The 16,166-nt window shown below is 45.8% G+C and overlaps 1 protein-coding gene across 12 annotated transcripts in view; it reads right to left on the bottom strand.

The window, feature by feature from the left end:
* Positions 1-5,164: 5,164 nt before the first annotated feature.
* FHAD1 (forkhead associated phosphopeptide binding domain 1) overlaps positions 5,165-16,166 on the bottom strand; it is a 122,473-nt gene continuing 111,471 nt past the window's right edge. For 4 of the 12 annotated variants that reach the window (XM_033115850.1, XM_033115855.1, XM_033115858.1 and 1 more), the window contains 2 exons: positions 14,158-14,211; positions 6,370-8,675 (listed from right to left, as the gene is read on the bottom strand). In XM_033115850.1, the coding sequence (XP_032971741.1) occupies positions 8,559-8,675; positions 14,158-14,211 (171 nt within the window). In that variant the 3' untranslated portion in view covers positions 6,370-8,558. Of the gene's footprint in view, positions 5,184-6,369; positions 8,676-14,157; positions 14,212-16,166 lie in introns of those variants that run through there. The other 8 variants (XM_033115860.1, XM_033115856.1, XM_033115854.1 and 5 more) reach the window with 5 other exon arrangements.

Below are 16,166 nucleotides of genomic sequence, written 5' to 3'. Positions count from 1 at the left end.
ACTTGTCAATTTGCCATAGTTTACACATTATTGCTGAAATAATTTGAAAGGCATTTTAAAAGGAACAAAATTGAGAAAAACACTTCAGAGCTCAGAAAATATGAAATTTGCATTCTTATTTTTGAGATTGTTTTCTGAGTCCAATAAAAATGTCCAGCTTAAATGACATGATATTGTTCTTTTAAAGCTTGGAATTAAGTTTTTGTCGGTCAGGGACAGTTTGGCCCAGCTACTTGCAAAAGGCAGGTTTCTGTATCTCTCACCTGTGGCTTTGAAGGACCCAACAGAGCCACAAAAGTTTGTTTTTTTTATTGAATGCAAAAGACTAGGGATGTGCTGCAGATTGAAACTTTAAAAATTCTGTCTGCAGCAGTTTGCGTTTGTCCAAATCTTAGTTTTTCTCACAAAGCAGCTAAAAGACCAATCTGGTGAACCTTAACTTGCTTTAACCCATGAAAATAATGGGCCTCATGAAATAGGGCTGCCTTTATTATGAAATGTTTTGCATCTGCTTGATGTGGGAGCAAACTGTTACCAGGGAAGAGATTATATGAAGGTTTGCCTTCTTAAAAGACAACTTACATATACGTGAAAAACCTGGGGTTTGGTTTGAGTTATGCCCACGAGCTGTATGTATGAAACGCCCTGGTCCATTACCCACGTGGCTTGTGTGGACACCACCCTGGAGAGGCAGGGCAGGCTCCATGACGCACGGGTAGGGGGATTCCTGTTCATTACCCATTGCATCTTGTAAAAGGGGGGTGGAATGCCCAGACCTTGCTATTATACTCAAGGCAATGGCTCAGGAAATGCTTCCCGGAAGGGCGAGCCTTTTTAACACCTCTTGGGCTGATCTCACGGGTTCTCAGGCTTTTAGAGCCCTGAGGCTCTGGCTACAGAATGACAGCTCAAGTTGTCAGGAGCTCTGCCCTACGTGCAGGCCTTGGGCTGGGCCTCCTATAAAACAACTGTTGATCTCTAAAGCCAGAGATCATGCCAGGGGCTGCATTTTATTCAGACTTTTTCCTTCTGAGGCCACTGGACTTCAGGAAAAGCACTGCTTCGGAAATCAAAGAACTGGTGAAGAAAGGAAAAGCGGGGATAACTGCTGAGTGTTGATTAGACTGTGAAACTCCCAGGCACTGTCCGCTGCCTGTTCATTAGCAGAAATCACTTTTGCATGACCCTGAGTGCTGTGCCCTAAGCATGGATTCAGGCAGAAAGAAACGAGCTGGACTGGTTACGCATTATAGCATTTGGTCATGTGGAAAGAATGATCGTCAGGAAAAATCACACCCTCGGCAAAGGATTTTGGGGAGAGAGAGAGAGCCAATTCTGACAGTATTCCAGCGGCAAGGGAGCTAGGCAGACTTAGTCATCACTGACTATGTTTCTGTTCCTCCTCCCACATCTACTTGTGTAACTGTCTTTTGGGGAGGGGTAAAGTCGTATTAAGAAAAACAACAGCATGTTGAAGAAGGGGAGGGGGGAACGGGGAGGGGTTAGGAAGAGCTCTTGGGTGAGGGGGCAGATGGGGTGACTATGGAGGTGCATTCCAGAGCCTGACAGAACGGGGTGGTCCCTCCAGCCTGAGATGCTGGGAGAACAAGAAGGGATTAGGGAGGCCCTCAGAGATAAAGTTGGCTCAAAGTGGAGCACTCACTTTGCACTTTATAAATACCAGCTTGCTAATTAATCATCGTGAAGCTCTGTGGTCACCAGGAAACCCTTGATGGATTGACAAAGATGCACAGAGGTCAAGAATTAGGGACAGCCCGAGTCCTCCTTTGGAGTGAATGGAGGAGTGAGCAGGGACGGGGTCACAGCCCTGTTGGTCTCAGAGGCTTTCTCACCTCCTGCCAAGTCTGAAAGCTGTGGGAAGAGGAAGGAGCTGTGTCAGGCAGGTGCTTATGGGACCACTGAGCTGGGCAGGAGGAAAAGGGCGTGATGGGGACAACAGCAGCAGGTAGACCCATTTGCAGGTCATTAGAAACCAAGGCATCTATTTGTAGAGCTCCCTCTCTGTGATTATCTCAGAGGCTTTTACTTGAAAACCAAGATCGTCTTTCAAATTAGTTGCACATGTCCAACTGGGCTGGAAAAAAAAAGAAAAAGAAAAAGCTGAGCGTGTTTTCTGCTTCTGTTAAACCCCAGGCAGGTCACTGTCCAAATTTAACACCTGACAGGCTTGAGTTTTAAGCCTGTTTTAAACTGAGAGAGAGAGAGAGAGAGAGAGAGAGAGAGAGAGAGAGAGAGAGAGAGAGAGAGAGAAATCTTGTAGCTTAAAACCCAGCAATGCTGCATTTACTGTGTCATCCTGGACCCCTTCCAAAGATAGCAATAATATGGGCAGCTAATTATGATTTTTCTACTACTCTGAGAAAGCAGTGCTTGCTCACATTCAGGCAATCAAGTCATATTTATTAAGGGCGTCGGGCACCTGGGTCTGGTCCTGGAATTCTTCTGGTTATGGGCAGGAGGGGCGCAGAGGAGCAGGAATAGCCAGTGTGAAGAGTGAGGTTTGTTGGACCCCACACTGGTGGACTGAGAGAGGAGGATACAACTCTTCCTGCTGAACCCTCCTCTGCCTGGGACTCGGCACTTATTACATCCGACACTGAAGCTTTTAAAATATCTGACACCACCCCCCTCCCCGAACACACCTTCCTGGGAGAAGGGACCTGCCTGTCTGTCTGGTTCATCTTTGGCTTCTCAGTGCCCAGCACGGGGCCTGGCATGAGGTATGTGCTGGAGAAATAACTGTTGAATGAATGCAAGATGGCTCGCCCTGCCTGAGGCCTGGGGACAGACTGGGTGTTTTCTCAGTGTCCCCTCCAGAGCATCCGGTGGCCCATTTTTAGGTCTCAAGGTCACTGCCAAGAAAGAGAAGCTGCTAAAGTGACACCTCTATGCACCCACATGACTCAACACAAAAAGATAACAGGAGCTGTTAAAAAACAAACCTCTCAAGTATCTGTCCCCTACTCTCCTGAGGACAATGTCAGCTGCATCAGACAGGGATTGGGGCCGGTGACCTGATGGTCCTTGGACATCCGTGTGACCCAGAGGTCATTTAGAGTTCTCTGCTCAGCAGACAGGAATAATGGAAGGAATAAATGGAACGTACAGATGAACACCGCATGTGGCCGCTGTAGGGGCACCTGAGAATTTGAGAAATTGAGAGGGAAATTGTAAAATTAGCACAGTGCAGACAGGTAAAGTCAGTGGAAAGGAAGAGCGCACTGCCTAGGCCAGGGACACGTGACCTAAGATATTTACTAAAGAAAGCAGGTGGCTCTCAGAAGGGAGCTAGGAAACTGGATGCTTAGAGGAAGAGGTTTGTATCGTGAAGGCTTGGTTCTTTCACACGTGGTCCAGGGGAAGGTAGGTCTCCATACTCACTGGCAGGTGTAGGTCTCTGATGGTGAAAGGCAGTGTGGTGTCATGTTTAGGGATTGGAAAATCCCAGTGGGGTGACCTTGGGCAAGTGACTTTACCTTTCTGGCCTCCGTTGCACTGTCTGTAAAATGGCAATAATTATCTCCTCCTGGCGCACTTGAGGGGATTAAATGAGGAAATTTATGTACAGTGTTTAGTGTAGTGCGTGGCACATAATAAAAGCTCAAAATGCTCACCATGATGGAGATGCTGAGAATCGGGTTCCCCGGTCGTCATGCAACAGGCAGCAGCCATAGAGATGTTAGTAATCTAGTCGGGGTGAGAGTTTAACGTGGGATCAGCTTCTGTGGCCCGCTGCCTATTTTTATAAATAAAGTTTTATTGGAACACAGCCACACTCATTCGTTTAGGTATTATGCCACAGCGACAGAGTGGCATAGTTAGGACGGAGACTCTACGGTCCACAAAGCGAAATGGCCCTTTGCAGGAAAAGGGCTTTTACTGTCTTGCCCTTTACGGAAGAAGTTTGCCGACCTTATCCTCATTGAGGAGATAACCAGCTGGTTCCTGGACTGCCCTGAGGAAAATGATACAGTGGAACAGTTAAGGGGATGAAAGCTGAGGTCTGATGCTTTTGATCTTGGGCAGGTTACTTACCTACTCATCATGGTCGCAGGTAAAACAGGAGGTATACACTCAGTGAGGCCTAAGTGGGCTAATGTTTGGGCCATGCTTGACGCAGTGCCTGATGGCTGGCAAGGATACTATAAAAAGTTTGCTATTATTAGCTATAAAACGTCAACTGTTAAAAGTCACAAAGAAACTTCCGGAAGAGGGTCACTGCTGTAGGCAGCTCTCTCTACAGAATGCGCGGCAGTGATCCCAAAAAAAGAGGACACGAATGCCAAAGGGGAGCTCTCCCACGCAACATACCCAACAAATTAATGATTCCAAATCCTTTTCGGGAGAGCAGCAGATCAGAACAGGAAAAGAAAGGGGAGCAAAGGTCAAGGCCGTGAGGTCTAGCATAGTATCCTGAGCACGTGGCACCTAGTAGGCACTCAGTATTTGCTTCCTGAATGAATGAAGGCTAGTTGTTTAACTGTAAAAATGATTTATCAGTCAAAGGGCACCTCTGATTTTTATGATGATAAGACCACAGTTAGCCAGAAGATAAAGTTTTCTGCTTCCTATTATCTTAGGGTCTTAGAAATGAAAGCAATATGCTAAAAAGATGAGAGAAAACTCAAAGCAAGGAGCCTGCTAAGGCTTCCCATCCCAGGATGGAAGCATTGGCTTGTGATGGATTCCTGGGGGACAGATGGGCAAAGGAAAATGTTTAAAAACAAAAGCAGGCACATAAGGTCATGAATTGGCTCAAAATAACTTGGGACACTGAGCAGACGGATGTAAGTGGCACATCTTGATGGAAAGGAGGCCAAGTTGATAAGCTGAAATAGTCTACCCTCACCGGGCACCCTAAGTCCTGCTTCAGGAGGCCTCGGCACAACACAGAGTAGAGGAACACATGAGCATTAGCAGGTTTGGGGTTTCTGCTCATCATCAGTGTACTGCTTTCATTCCTCAGACCCCCCCCCCCCCCAAATGGGAAACCTCTCCACTTACCAGGAGCACACTTCGGAATGCAGATCCGGAAGCTATTTTTTTTTTCTGCAGACACTTCATGACTCTGGTTTCCACAACAGCAGGCATTGGTGACTCTGCCAAGTTGCTAGAGAAGGGCACCTTATCTGCAAAGTCACGAATCCAGGAATCCAAACGGGCTGTCATTGGAGAGGGTGGAAGAAGTTGTTTGTCTTAGCTTCTTGGGGAATCAAAAGATTGGGAGGTTTTGGGGACGGCTGGTCCCCTGTTGTACAACCCCAGGGGAAAGGTTGTTGGTAGCTTCTCAGAGGGGGCTGTACAGCAGTGTCTTAGCAAAGGCCATTTTAGTTGCAAATAACAGAAATTGAAAGCAGTGGGAGCAAAGAGGGGGCTTCTATGGGGAAAGAAAAGCCAATTCCTTACTGTCCTGACTCTTCAGCTTGCTTGACCTTTGATTCTCTAACCTTCCTCATTTGCTTTCAATAAACTCCCCTCCTGCTTAACTCAGCCACAGGAGGTTTCTGTTTTTTGCAATCAAAGAATCTTGAGTGATACAAAGGGTCCTAGTGGAACCCAAAGGCTAGCATTGGAACTGGCCTTCCGAAGGAAAGAGACTGGGGACCAGAAAGTCATCAGGAATCAGGTTAACTTTCTCCTTCATTATCAGTTGGAATGCATTCAACTTCCGATAACAGAACACTGGACGTGGGTAGATTGTAAAAATTTGGAGCTCCTTCCAACAGACTCTGGCCACATGACTTGCTTTGTCTGATGGGATATTAACAAATGCAACACAGATAGAGACTTGAAAAGTGTTTGTGTTTGGGGGCTTGCTCTCTCCTGCTGCTCTTGGGAACCTGAGTCCACCTCACATGAAAGATTCTGGGCTAGCCAGCTGGGTGATGAGAGACCACGCCGGCATAGGCAAACTGCCCCAGCTAAGGCCTCTCTAGACCAGAGTTTTTCATTCTTGACATTTTGGATCAAATAAGTCTTTGTAGTGGGGACTGTCCTGTGCTCTGTAGGACACTAAAAGGCATCCTTGGCCTCCACCCACTAGATGATAACAGTACCCTGCCCCATTGTGACAACCAAAATTGTGAACATTGCCAAATGTCCCCTGGGGGGCAAAATCTCCCCTCGTTGAGAACCACTGTCCTAACCCGTTTGCCTAACGGTGACCAGGCATGTAAATGAGGCCATTCTAAACCATCCATCCCCAGCCAAGCCAGCCCGGACCGGTACCAGTGCCCAGCTGGACTCATGGGATTGTGAAAAGTAGTAAGTAGCTGTCTTTTTCAGTCACTAAGTTTTGTACACCTGACTACAGTGGCTTAAATTGGTAGAGATTTATTTGTTTTACACAACAGGAAGTACAGAGGTAGGCAGTTCAGGCATGACACAGAGGACAGGGATGCTGCCCCAGGCCCTTGTCATCTTTCCGCTCCATTGTCCTTGGAGGTGGGCTTCTGCCTCTTGCATGTTGCCTGATGATCCCCAAGGTGGCTGATCCAGCTCCAAGGCTAAGCTCCAGGAGACGAAGAGCAGCTAAGGCAAAGGGACGAAGAGCAAAAAGCTCGCTCCTAGTGAAGACTTGCCTTTTATTCCAGAAGAGAAGCCCTCCCCAATGTCATTGGCCAGAACGGAATAACATGGCCAGCTCTAGCTGCAAGGGAAACCAGGTGTTTAGCCTTCAGCTTACACAGTACAGGGAGGCGACGACTAAGGGGCTTGTGATATCTGCTCCACTGTATCTCTGGGGGTCTGGGTTTTTTGTCTCTCCTGGTTGCATGTCTACCCCAGCCTTTTCTCTCTGAAGACTGGCTTTGCATCTTCAAACACAAGAGGGGAAATGGCCACCCCAGCCCTGGAACTGCATCAAGACTCAGCTCCAGCACCACTAACGACTTGTGTGTCATCCCAGAGTCCCACTTTCAAACATCAAAGACAGAGATGCTGATTGGCCCAGCTCGAGTTAGAAGAGGAATGTGATTGGTCTGGCTTGGGTAGGGTATCTACGGCTCAGCCAACCAGCTGTGGTCAAGAGAGAAGCATTAGGTAGGGCAAACCTGATTAGGGGGGTGGTGCATTCTCAGGGAAAGGGGTGTGTGGCAGAGGAGACACCCAAAAAACTAGTTCAAGAAGTGATAAAAAGAAATTGCCATCATGGGTTGTAATGTTCATATGATCAAAATTAATATGTCCTTTGAAAGACCTAAAATACAATGGAGCATTAGGCATTGCAATAGGCAATGGATGCAACAGGCATTGCATCTAACTTATGCAAATTCAAATATACACGTTCAACCAATAAACAACATATTTTCCCCCCATACAATTTGGCTCCCAAACATGAACCAGCTGCTTGAACTACTGCCTAACCAAGTAATCTTTTCTGGTGCTGGAGAAAAACTTGCTATCTTGGACTTTTGGGATATGGTACAATATAAGTAATGGAAATTATGGAAAACTTCCAGAATTTTCAAGAGTATTTTTCAAATAAGGTATGTTCACCTTTCTCACTGACGTTAGATCCTAATCCTGTATAAACGTACCTTCAGTGGAATATCACACAAAGAAATGTTCCCATTTCCTTTTAGTTTTAATCAGTACAAGGAATGTATTTGGTTTTGAAATATCAAAATATTTTATTGTGGCTTTTAAAAATAAAAAAATTATATTCATGACTTTTGGCCCCTCCTCCCATTTTGTCTGGCAGTCCTGGCCACACAAAAGAGGCAGTGAGAGGATGGATGGTTGGAGAAAGGGCAGGATATGAGACAAGCAGAGAGTGGACCAAGGAAAATGAGGGTCCCTCCACACACAACAAAAAAGGAGTGTGTCCGCCTGGGCAGTGTGTCCTCTTTGGTGACTGGGTACTTGGTCTGTCCTTATGGCCTGGGCCATCTTGGTGCAGCAGAACGGGAAGGACGAGACGGAACTAGAAACCTGGGTTCCAGTCTCGACTCTTGAATTTATCAGCTGTGTGATTTTAGACAATCCACTTAACTTCTCTGGGCTTCAGCATCCTCATCTGTTAAATGGGGAACAAAATACTATGTACCTCCCAGGGTTTAGGGGAGGATTAGATGAGAACTGCAGAGTGCCACATAAATATTAGTCTCTACTATGGAAGCGATAAAATGGATTGGCATTCTAAATTTATTACAATAAACTCAGATGTAAATGCATGATACCATGGCCCCAGTCTCAGTCTTGGGTTTTCTTAACTATGGATTTCTTGGCACTCCTTAGTTGTGTGATGAGTATGTCACGACTCAAACGTGGAACTACATAATTGTACCTATCAGGCCTAGGAGTCTGAGTTTCAAACCCATATTCTTCATATGCCTGAGTATATATACATTCATAGGTATTTTAAAAAAGAGGCCCTCTTCACACACCCCAAAGTACAGCATTGTGCAAAATGTGTCTAGGAAACAACACACTAGGGGAACAACCTTTAAAGTCCTGTAAAAGCATCTTAGTATTTTGACACAGAAGAGTCACACTGACTCACGGAGGATCACGCAAGGCCGGGTGGGATGACATTTCTAGCTGCTTCCACCAGCCTTAGAGAACAGAAGACTCTGGCTGGATTTGCTGGAAGAGTCTCTCTTCACCGTCTCTCTTTCTCGGTCCATCTTTGGGGTGGCTTTTCTGGCTCCAACCTTCAACGAGCAAGAGAAACAAATGTACAAACTCTGTCACTGCAGCGAGATCCCAAAACGTTCCACTCCAATGTTTTTTGTTTTTTTTTTTTACTCAAAATGTTTATTGTAAAAAAACCAAAACCTAGACATGAGCAAAAGGAAGCTAAAGTGATCCACCATTATCACACTACCTAGAGACAGCATTATGGCTCTGGTGTCCACCCTTCCAGATATACAGGTAACATTTTCCCTTTTCACATTTTCATGTTTTTTGAAACCAGAGCTTCTTAGAATGGGCACATGCCTTGTGATGGAGTTCCTTTCTCCTGAAAAGCTGTTACTGAACTGCACGTGTCTTATGTCTCCGATGTCATAGGAGGAGAAAATGTAGGCTATTGGAGGGGGTATGTTTAGCCGTTTTCTGAGCACTGCCCCACCCTTCCAGCAGCCACGTGTGTGACCCTAGCCCTGCTCATAGTGGACGGGACACTTGGCACAGTCTGGGCTTTTCAGACGATCACTCTCAGGATTTGGGATTAATGGGCTCTGAAATGCTACTTATTCCCTGGGCTGGTCCTTTGAACTGGGGGACCTTGAGGTCATCCCTTCCTGTCATATGACTGGAGAGAGATCAGCGGAGATATGGAGAGATGCAGAGAGGAGATATGAGTGTGTGTGTGTGTGCGTGCATGTGCACACGTTTGTGTAAGACACACGATGCCTGAGATCGGACAGCTTACGAGTTCTCTTTGAGGCTGGACTCTCTTTCAACCTTTAGCTTTTATGAGACACTCACTCCAGTATCTTTATAAAAGCCCCTCCTTCTGTCTGAATAGGTTTCTATTAATTGCAACCCAAGAATCTCTCTCACATCGTTCTGCACCTACTGTAGATAGGTAGTAACTTGCAAATTTCTTTCCAAAAGCCTTAAAATTCCAGCCCTACTTCCTGCATGTTTTGACTCTGACCATGAAGGCACACATACTCCTGGGGGAAGAGATCTGTGGGCAGTGGAATTTCAGCTCTGCCACTTACTGTGTAACCCTTGGTTTCCCATCTGTCAAATAGGAACCAGAATATGTGCCCTGTCTTCCTCAGGGGCAGAGAGCAGGTTCTGGGTAGAAGGTACTAGTGGACCATCTTTTGAGCTCTGTTCACTTTAAGACAGGTTTAAGCGTCACCTCCTGAGACCTGCCCAGTGGCTGGCTGGAGCCTTGGGTGTGTCTTGAGATTGTGTTCCAAATCATTTCAGAGTGAGAAAGGCTGACATCTCTACAGTAGCCCAAAAAGTGTATCTTGCTTGGAATGCCAGGGAAAATGAAAACTGACAGCAAATGTCGGAAACCTCTCCTCCTGAAACCACTTTTCCTTTTATAGCCCTTTTTATTTGATTTTCAATAACATTGCTGGCTGGATGGTTCCCAAACGCCAGTGCCCTGACCCGGTGTGGGGCTGGCTGCCAGGGAGTTTGTTAAAAGTAAAAAGTTGCCAGTCCAGGATCCCCCCTGCCTCCAGGTCTGCTAGGAGCTTGGGGTAAGAAGCATCAGGCAGCAAGGTATGGTCCACCTTTTTGAGTGACAGGGCTGGGGCAGCAGAGGCAGACAGGATGGCTGATGGGAAGAGGAAGAGACGGGGAATGGGAAATGGGAAAATGCCAAGGTGCGCAGGAAGGGCAGGGGAAACCTGACAGGGTCCACGCTGAACTGAGGACAACAGCGAAGGGCCATGCATTCAGCTTGGATGTGTAGTCGTAAGAAACGTCCAAACCTGCAGAGAATTTTTATGAGCTTATTTGAGTTAAACTGATGACAATTGTCGGGAAGCACAATCTCAATGGACTGAGAAAAAGTTCTGAGAATGGCAGTTTTGCAGCTTATTTTATACATTAGAATCAAAGGAGGAGACATAGGGAGGGTTACATGAAATCCACTGGTGGTAGATTAAGGGGGCGGGAGAAACCAAAGCAGGGGGAATATCTGATTGGATAAAAGGTAAAACGGAGGGACACGTACTGCTGTTACATTGGTGGGTACAGGATAGTTAGTAATTAACATTTACAGCACATAGAGATGGTATCCAGGGAATAAGAGAGCAATGCTGGCTTCTCTGGTCTCGTGCTCTGGTGTGGAGGGTGTGCCCTGAGGGGTATGGAAAACCAGATGACTCTGACATTTCAAAGGTATGTTATCTTATATGCAAAAAGACAACAGACAGGCTCACTTCAGATAAAGACTGACCTTTGTCAAGGAAGCTACAGGCCTAGGACTGACTACCTGCCATGACTTGCTTTTAGTTAGGAATTTTTATGTTCAGACCATCCTATGTGGTTCCTTTCAGTCTCTGAGTTCTTAAGGCCTTCCCTGAGCTTGTCAGGTTTAGTATGTGGCCCCTTTTGCTCCCACAGATGTTTGGACCCACATGGCTGACACTTAGAATGAAAAGACAGGGATAGAAACCAGTCATTAGAATAGCGACACCCAGGTGGAAATTAACCCAACACACTGGCATGGCAGCTTCAGGCGACTGCAAGCCTCAGCTGTAGGAAGACCCGGTCCATTCCCACACAACCTCAGGTCTCGGTTCCAACAATCCTTCTGCTGGGAGGCCTCTCCTGGTCCTTGGAGTGGGTGGGTTCCTGTGAAATAGCTCCTGAGCTCAGTCTCCTGGCCTTGGTCCTCAGAACAGTTTGTACAAAGGAATTCTTTCATCATTATTGTATTTTTTTTTTTTTAAACGTGGCTCAAGAATGTAAGCCAGAAAGGCAGGCAGTTTTGTGTATTTCTTCATTGATCTCTCCCTATTTTTTCATTATCGTCCCTCCCTAAGGAGACTTCTTAGATATTTTTTCCTGATTGCTCCCACACCCATGAAATTTTAATGCTACAGATAGTACTGTATGTATATCTGTGCTTTACAAGGTGTGATCAAACAATAGTGTGAATGTTTAAATTAAAAAATTTATTACAGTAAAAGATACATTGCCATGTATCCCCCTCAAAATACTCTCCCTCACTTCAAACACACTTATCCCATGGTTTTTGCCACTTTCTGAAGCACTTTTGGAAGTCCTCTTTCACGAGTGTCTTTACTTCATCCTCCATCATGACAGCGCTCCGTGTCACACATCGCTAGTGGTACAGCAATTTCTGTCAAATAAAAACATTACCGCGTGTCCTCATCTACCTTTTTCACCAGATCTGACACCGTGCAACTTCTAAATGATTCAGGACATCGAGGCAGCCACAACAGTGCAACTAAGGACACTCATGAAAGAGGACTTCCAGAACGGCTTTAGAAAGTGGCAAGTCTGAAGCAAGGGGGAGTATTTTGAAGGGGATTAATAGCAATGTGTCTTTTACTATAACACATTTTTTAAAATTTAAACATTCACCGTATTTTGTGATCACACCTTGTATACCTTTTTTTTTACTTCAAAGTATTTTATTTTTCAATTACGGTTGACGTTCAATATTATTTTATATTAGTTTCACGTGTACGGCACAGTGGTTAGACATTTATATATCTTACGAAGTGATCTCCCTGATAAGTCTAGTACCCACTTGGCACCATACGTAGTTATTACACTATTATTGACTATATTCCCTATGCTTTACTTTATACCCCCGTGTGCTTTATACATTAAAAAAAAAATAATTTTCACCCTCTCAGGGTTGATACTGTGCCACTGAGAATTCATGATGGGACCCCGACACCTGGACAGTATCTGCCACATCGTAGGCTCTCAGTAAATATTTGTTGAATGAATCAGGTCAGGAAAGTACCGTCTGGTTTACTATTCTATCCTGGGTGTCAAGCTCAGTATGTGGCCTAGACTAGGTAATTCAACAAGTGTTTGTTAACTAGAAGATGCTAGCATACCACTGAAAAATAATTAGAAAAGACTGTTAGCGGCGATGAAATGAAAAATAAAATAAAATCAATGAATGGTATTTTGGAGGACAGGAAACAAAACCCCACGGGGCCTTAACAAAGGAGGGAGCTGGCAGTTCTGAAGCTTACGAGGGCTGGAGACGCGTACGAGTGACCAAGACCGAAAGAACAGACATTAAAGGCCTGTCTTTCCCAAGGTGGTCACGATGGCTCCGGCCCGAGGACTCAAGGCGCGCTATGGAGCTCCAGGCTACGCTTTGCAAGGAACCTGGAGGAAACCTTTCTGTACCGAGGGCATCCTGGACACCAAACTTCTAAGTCTGGGCTGGAGGCCTAGAAGAACGGGGAGCTCCCTCTTTGCTCTACGTTCAAGCAGCACCATCTGTCTGCATTCTGATAAGCCAGGAGGTGGCCTGAAATTCCAGGGGGCTTCACCTCTCAGACAAGCACAATATTCCCTCGAAATCCAGGGCCCACATGGACCTCAGACAAAATCTAGCTGTAGGGTGGTTTCTGCCTGCTCCCGGCGCAACCGTATACCTGTGTTTTCCTGAAAATAAGACCTAGCCGGACAATCAGCTCTAATGTGTCTTTTGGAGCAAAAATTAATATAAGACCTGGTATTATATTACATTATATTATATTATATTATATTATTATTATATTATATTATATGACCCAGTCTTATATTATAGTAAAATAAGACCGGGTCTTATATTAATTTTTGCTCCAAAAGATGCATTAGAGTTTATGGTCCGGCTAGGTCTTATTTTCAGGGAAACATGGCATATGGATGAATAATTGACCAGCCTCCCATTCATTCCCACTTTGCAGGGTGGCAGAGGTCTTAGATCTAGGGGCGCCCTCAGGACGCTCTCTGTCCTCTTAACATCCGGCTCTGGGTAGTAACCACCTTCTACTCTTACAAGTGTGTTTGTTGAGAAGAGGCTTCTAATTTCCAAAAATGTCCCTTACCTAGGATAATTTAATTTTTTCCAATTGTAATTTTGTTGTCTCAGAATGACTGTGGACTTTTATCAAACTTGACTATAGCTCCTCTCTCGTATTCAACCAACATGTGCTTGCTTTTAAGCTTCCTGAGAGCTTGCATCTCCTTTCTGCAAAGTGGGGAAGTGGGTTGGATCCATTCCAGTTCTAGGGCTGAATTGTGAATGGCAACGTTTCAACATGTTTAAGATTTCAGAGTCTTCATTCTCAACTCTTAAAAAAGATGATTCTAAAGGATGCTTCCTTGAAATTCAAGAGAAATGCCACCAGCAATATATCAGGTTTATTACTTGGACGTTTATTACCTCAAGGAGGGCAAGCAGCACTCACCTGGGTATCAGGTCTGCTTTGAGTGTCAGCTCTCCTACTTAGCTGTGTGGCTCTGGACCAGTTACTTAAAGTCTCAGAGCCTTAGACACCTCATTGAATAACTGAGGATAATAATCCCATAGGGTTGTTGTGAAGATTTAATAATGCCTATTGAGTGCTTAGCTCTGTGCCTGGTACATACTAAATGCTCAGTACATAACAGGCGTGGGATTACTGTCAACTGGGTTTCTTGCTGACGTCCTACTGTCTCCTCTCTTCTGCTCTGGCTCACCTGGAAATTTGAGTTCTGCATCTTGTTCTTCACCGTCTCTACAAACATTCGTCTCTTTAATATAGAAAGAACATTGACAAAATTTAGCTTATGTTCTTTAACTTTTGCATCAAAGAAAAATGGATCTTTTTCTCAACTTTTAGATGCCACTCATTTGGATGGAATGTTGGACCTTCCTAGGGGCAAGGAGTGGGGTGAGAATGTGGGTCTGCAGAGGGGGGCATGGCTTTGGGGCAATTACACTGTCCTGCTGAGCTGAGCCCGAGGGGTCTATTTCCAGATTCCAGAGGAATCTGAGAGGAGGAGGCTGGTTAACGGAGGGGCTCTTGAGGAACACTGGGCCTCTCTCGGATGACAGATCTGCTTCAGCTGGAAGCAGAGCCTCCCAGATCAGCGGAGGAGGCTGTAGACCTCCAGTGGGTTTCCGCCCAGGCATCCCAGGGCCCAGGTTTGATGAAAGCCACAAGCATAACCTCCCCGTCGGGGACAGCGTGGGCCTGTTCGGAAGCCAGCAACACCAGAAATCTGGAGCTTGCCGTTCCCCTGGGCTTTGATCACCGTTGCTGACCCTGGTGTCCTCAAGACCCCGCGCCTCAGGGACAGTTGGCTGAAGAAAGCATCCCCTAGGCACTGAGGACACAACAGTGAGAGACAGCGTGAGCGAGCTGGGGCCAACAGGTGAACGTGCAGCAGTTTTGGGAAGGGGACGTTCTCAGGGAGCCCTGAGTATTCACTGGGGCCACCAACCTGCCACCGACAGGGGCCAGGGAAGTAAAAGAAGTGAGTGAAGTGAGCTCGGTGGCGACGGCAGCTAACCCACGAGCCCAGCACCTTTCTAAGGGCCTGGAAGATGGCGGTGGGTGGGACCGGGCCTAGTGTCACCACATCTTCCGAGTTTCCCAGAGAAGCTGCAAATCCAGAGTATTCGGTGAAAGTGTTGTATTTTGAAATGTTACTTAAAAATAAATCTCATGAACTAAAATGAAATCTACCTGTGGGCCGCCACCTTGCGATATTTGCTTCAGAGCTCTGGCGTCTAGCTGGTGCTCAGTAAATATTGGTTAGGGGGGTTGCCAGACGAAATGCAGGATGCCCAGTTAAATTTGAATTTCAGAATGAGACCAAAGAATTTTTTTAGTGTAAGTAGGTCCTATGCAATATTTGGGACACATTATACTAAATACCTGTGTGTTGTTGATCGGAAATCCAGATTTAACTAGGCATCCTGTTTTGTTTTGTTTAGTTTTGCCCCTTTGAAATCTGGCGGCCCTGCTGGATGCTCACAAAACTCCTGGAGGAAGTAAGGCCGTCTTTTGGGACAGTGGTTTATGTGCTTGTAAGCCTCTTTCATTCCTACAGAAGGATGCTGAGTCTCCTCTGAGAGCGACTGCCTATGAAGGCCTGTGTGTTTGTGTTTAACTGAGTTGTTCTCCAGTTATTTTCCGTGGAGAAGGCCTTGAACCTGCAGCTCTTCAATGTTTATCACAAACTTAGCAGAGAGGAACTAAGCTCAGGACAGTCACCATCATCCAAATTCCCAGATATTACAAAGCAGTGGTTTTAAACCAACCACCTCCCTTCTTCTCCTTCTTCTTTTTTCTTTTTGTAGCAGAACCACTTTACCCAAGCAACATCTCTTCAAGAACTTGGCATATAAAACATAATGGAGAGCTTCTCTCCTGGAAGTGTGTGTGTGTGTGTGTGTGTGTGTGTGTGTGTGTGTGTGTGTGTGTGTGTTGAGAGTCATATCCTTTCACGGCACCCAAGGGCTCCAGGGAACCCCAGTTTGAACACTGCTCCTAAATATCTTCCTGGACTAAATCTAATCAGTGGCCAGTTGAGCACTGAAGGACAGAGCCTGGCTCCCGCACACCTGTTTTTCTGGAACTCACTGGAAAGTGTGTGATGACATCAGTCTATCTCAAAAGCTGTTCTCAGACAAGGCCCAGCCGACACTGCGTTGCAATTCTCAGGAATGTTGTTCGTTGTACCACACGAAGTCCTCTCTA

Source organism: Rhinolophus ferrumequinum, chromosome 9, assembly GCF_004115265.2.
Source record: "Rhinolophus ferrumequinum isolate MPI-CBG mRhiFer1 chromosome 9, mRhiFer1_v1.p, whole genome shotgun sequence".
Classification (NCBI taxonomy): Eukaryota; Metazoa; Chordata; class Mammalia; order Chiroptera; family Rhinolophidae; genus Rhinolophus; species Rhinolophus ferrumequinum.
Note: the sequence above shows the minus strand (reverse complement) of the source record. Positions and strands in the feature narration are given on the sequence as shown.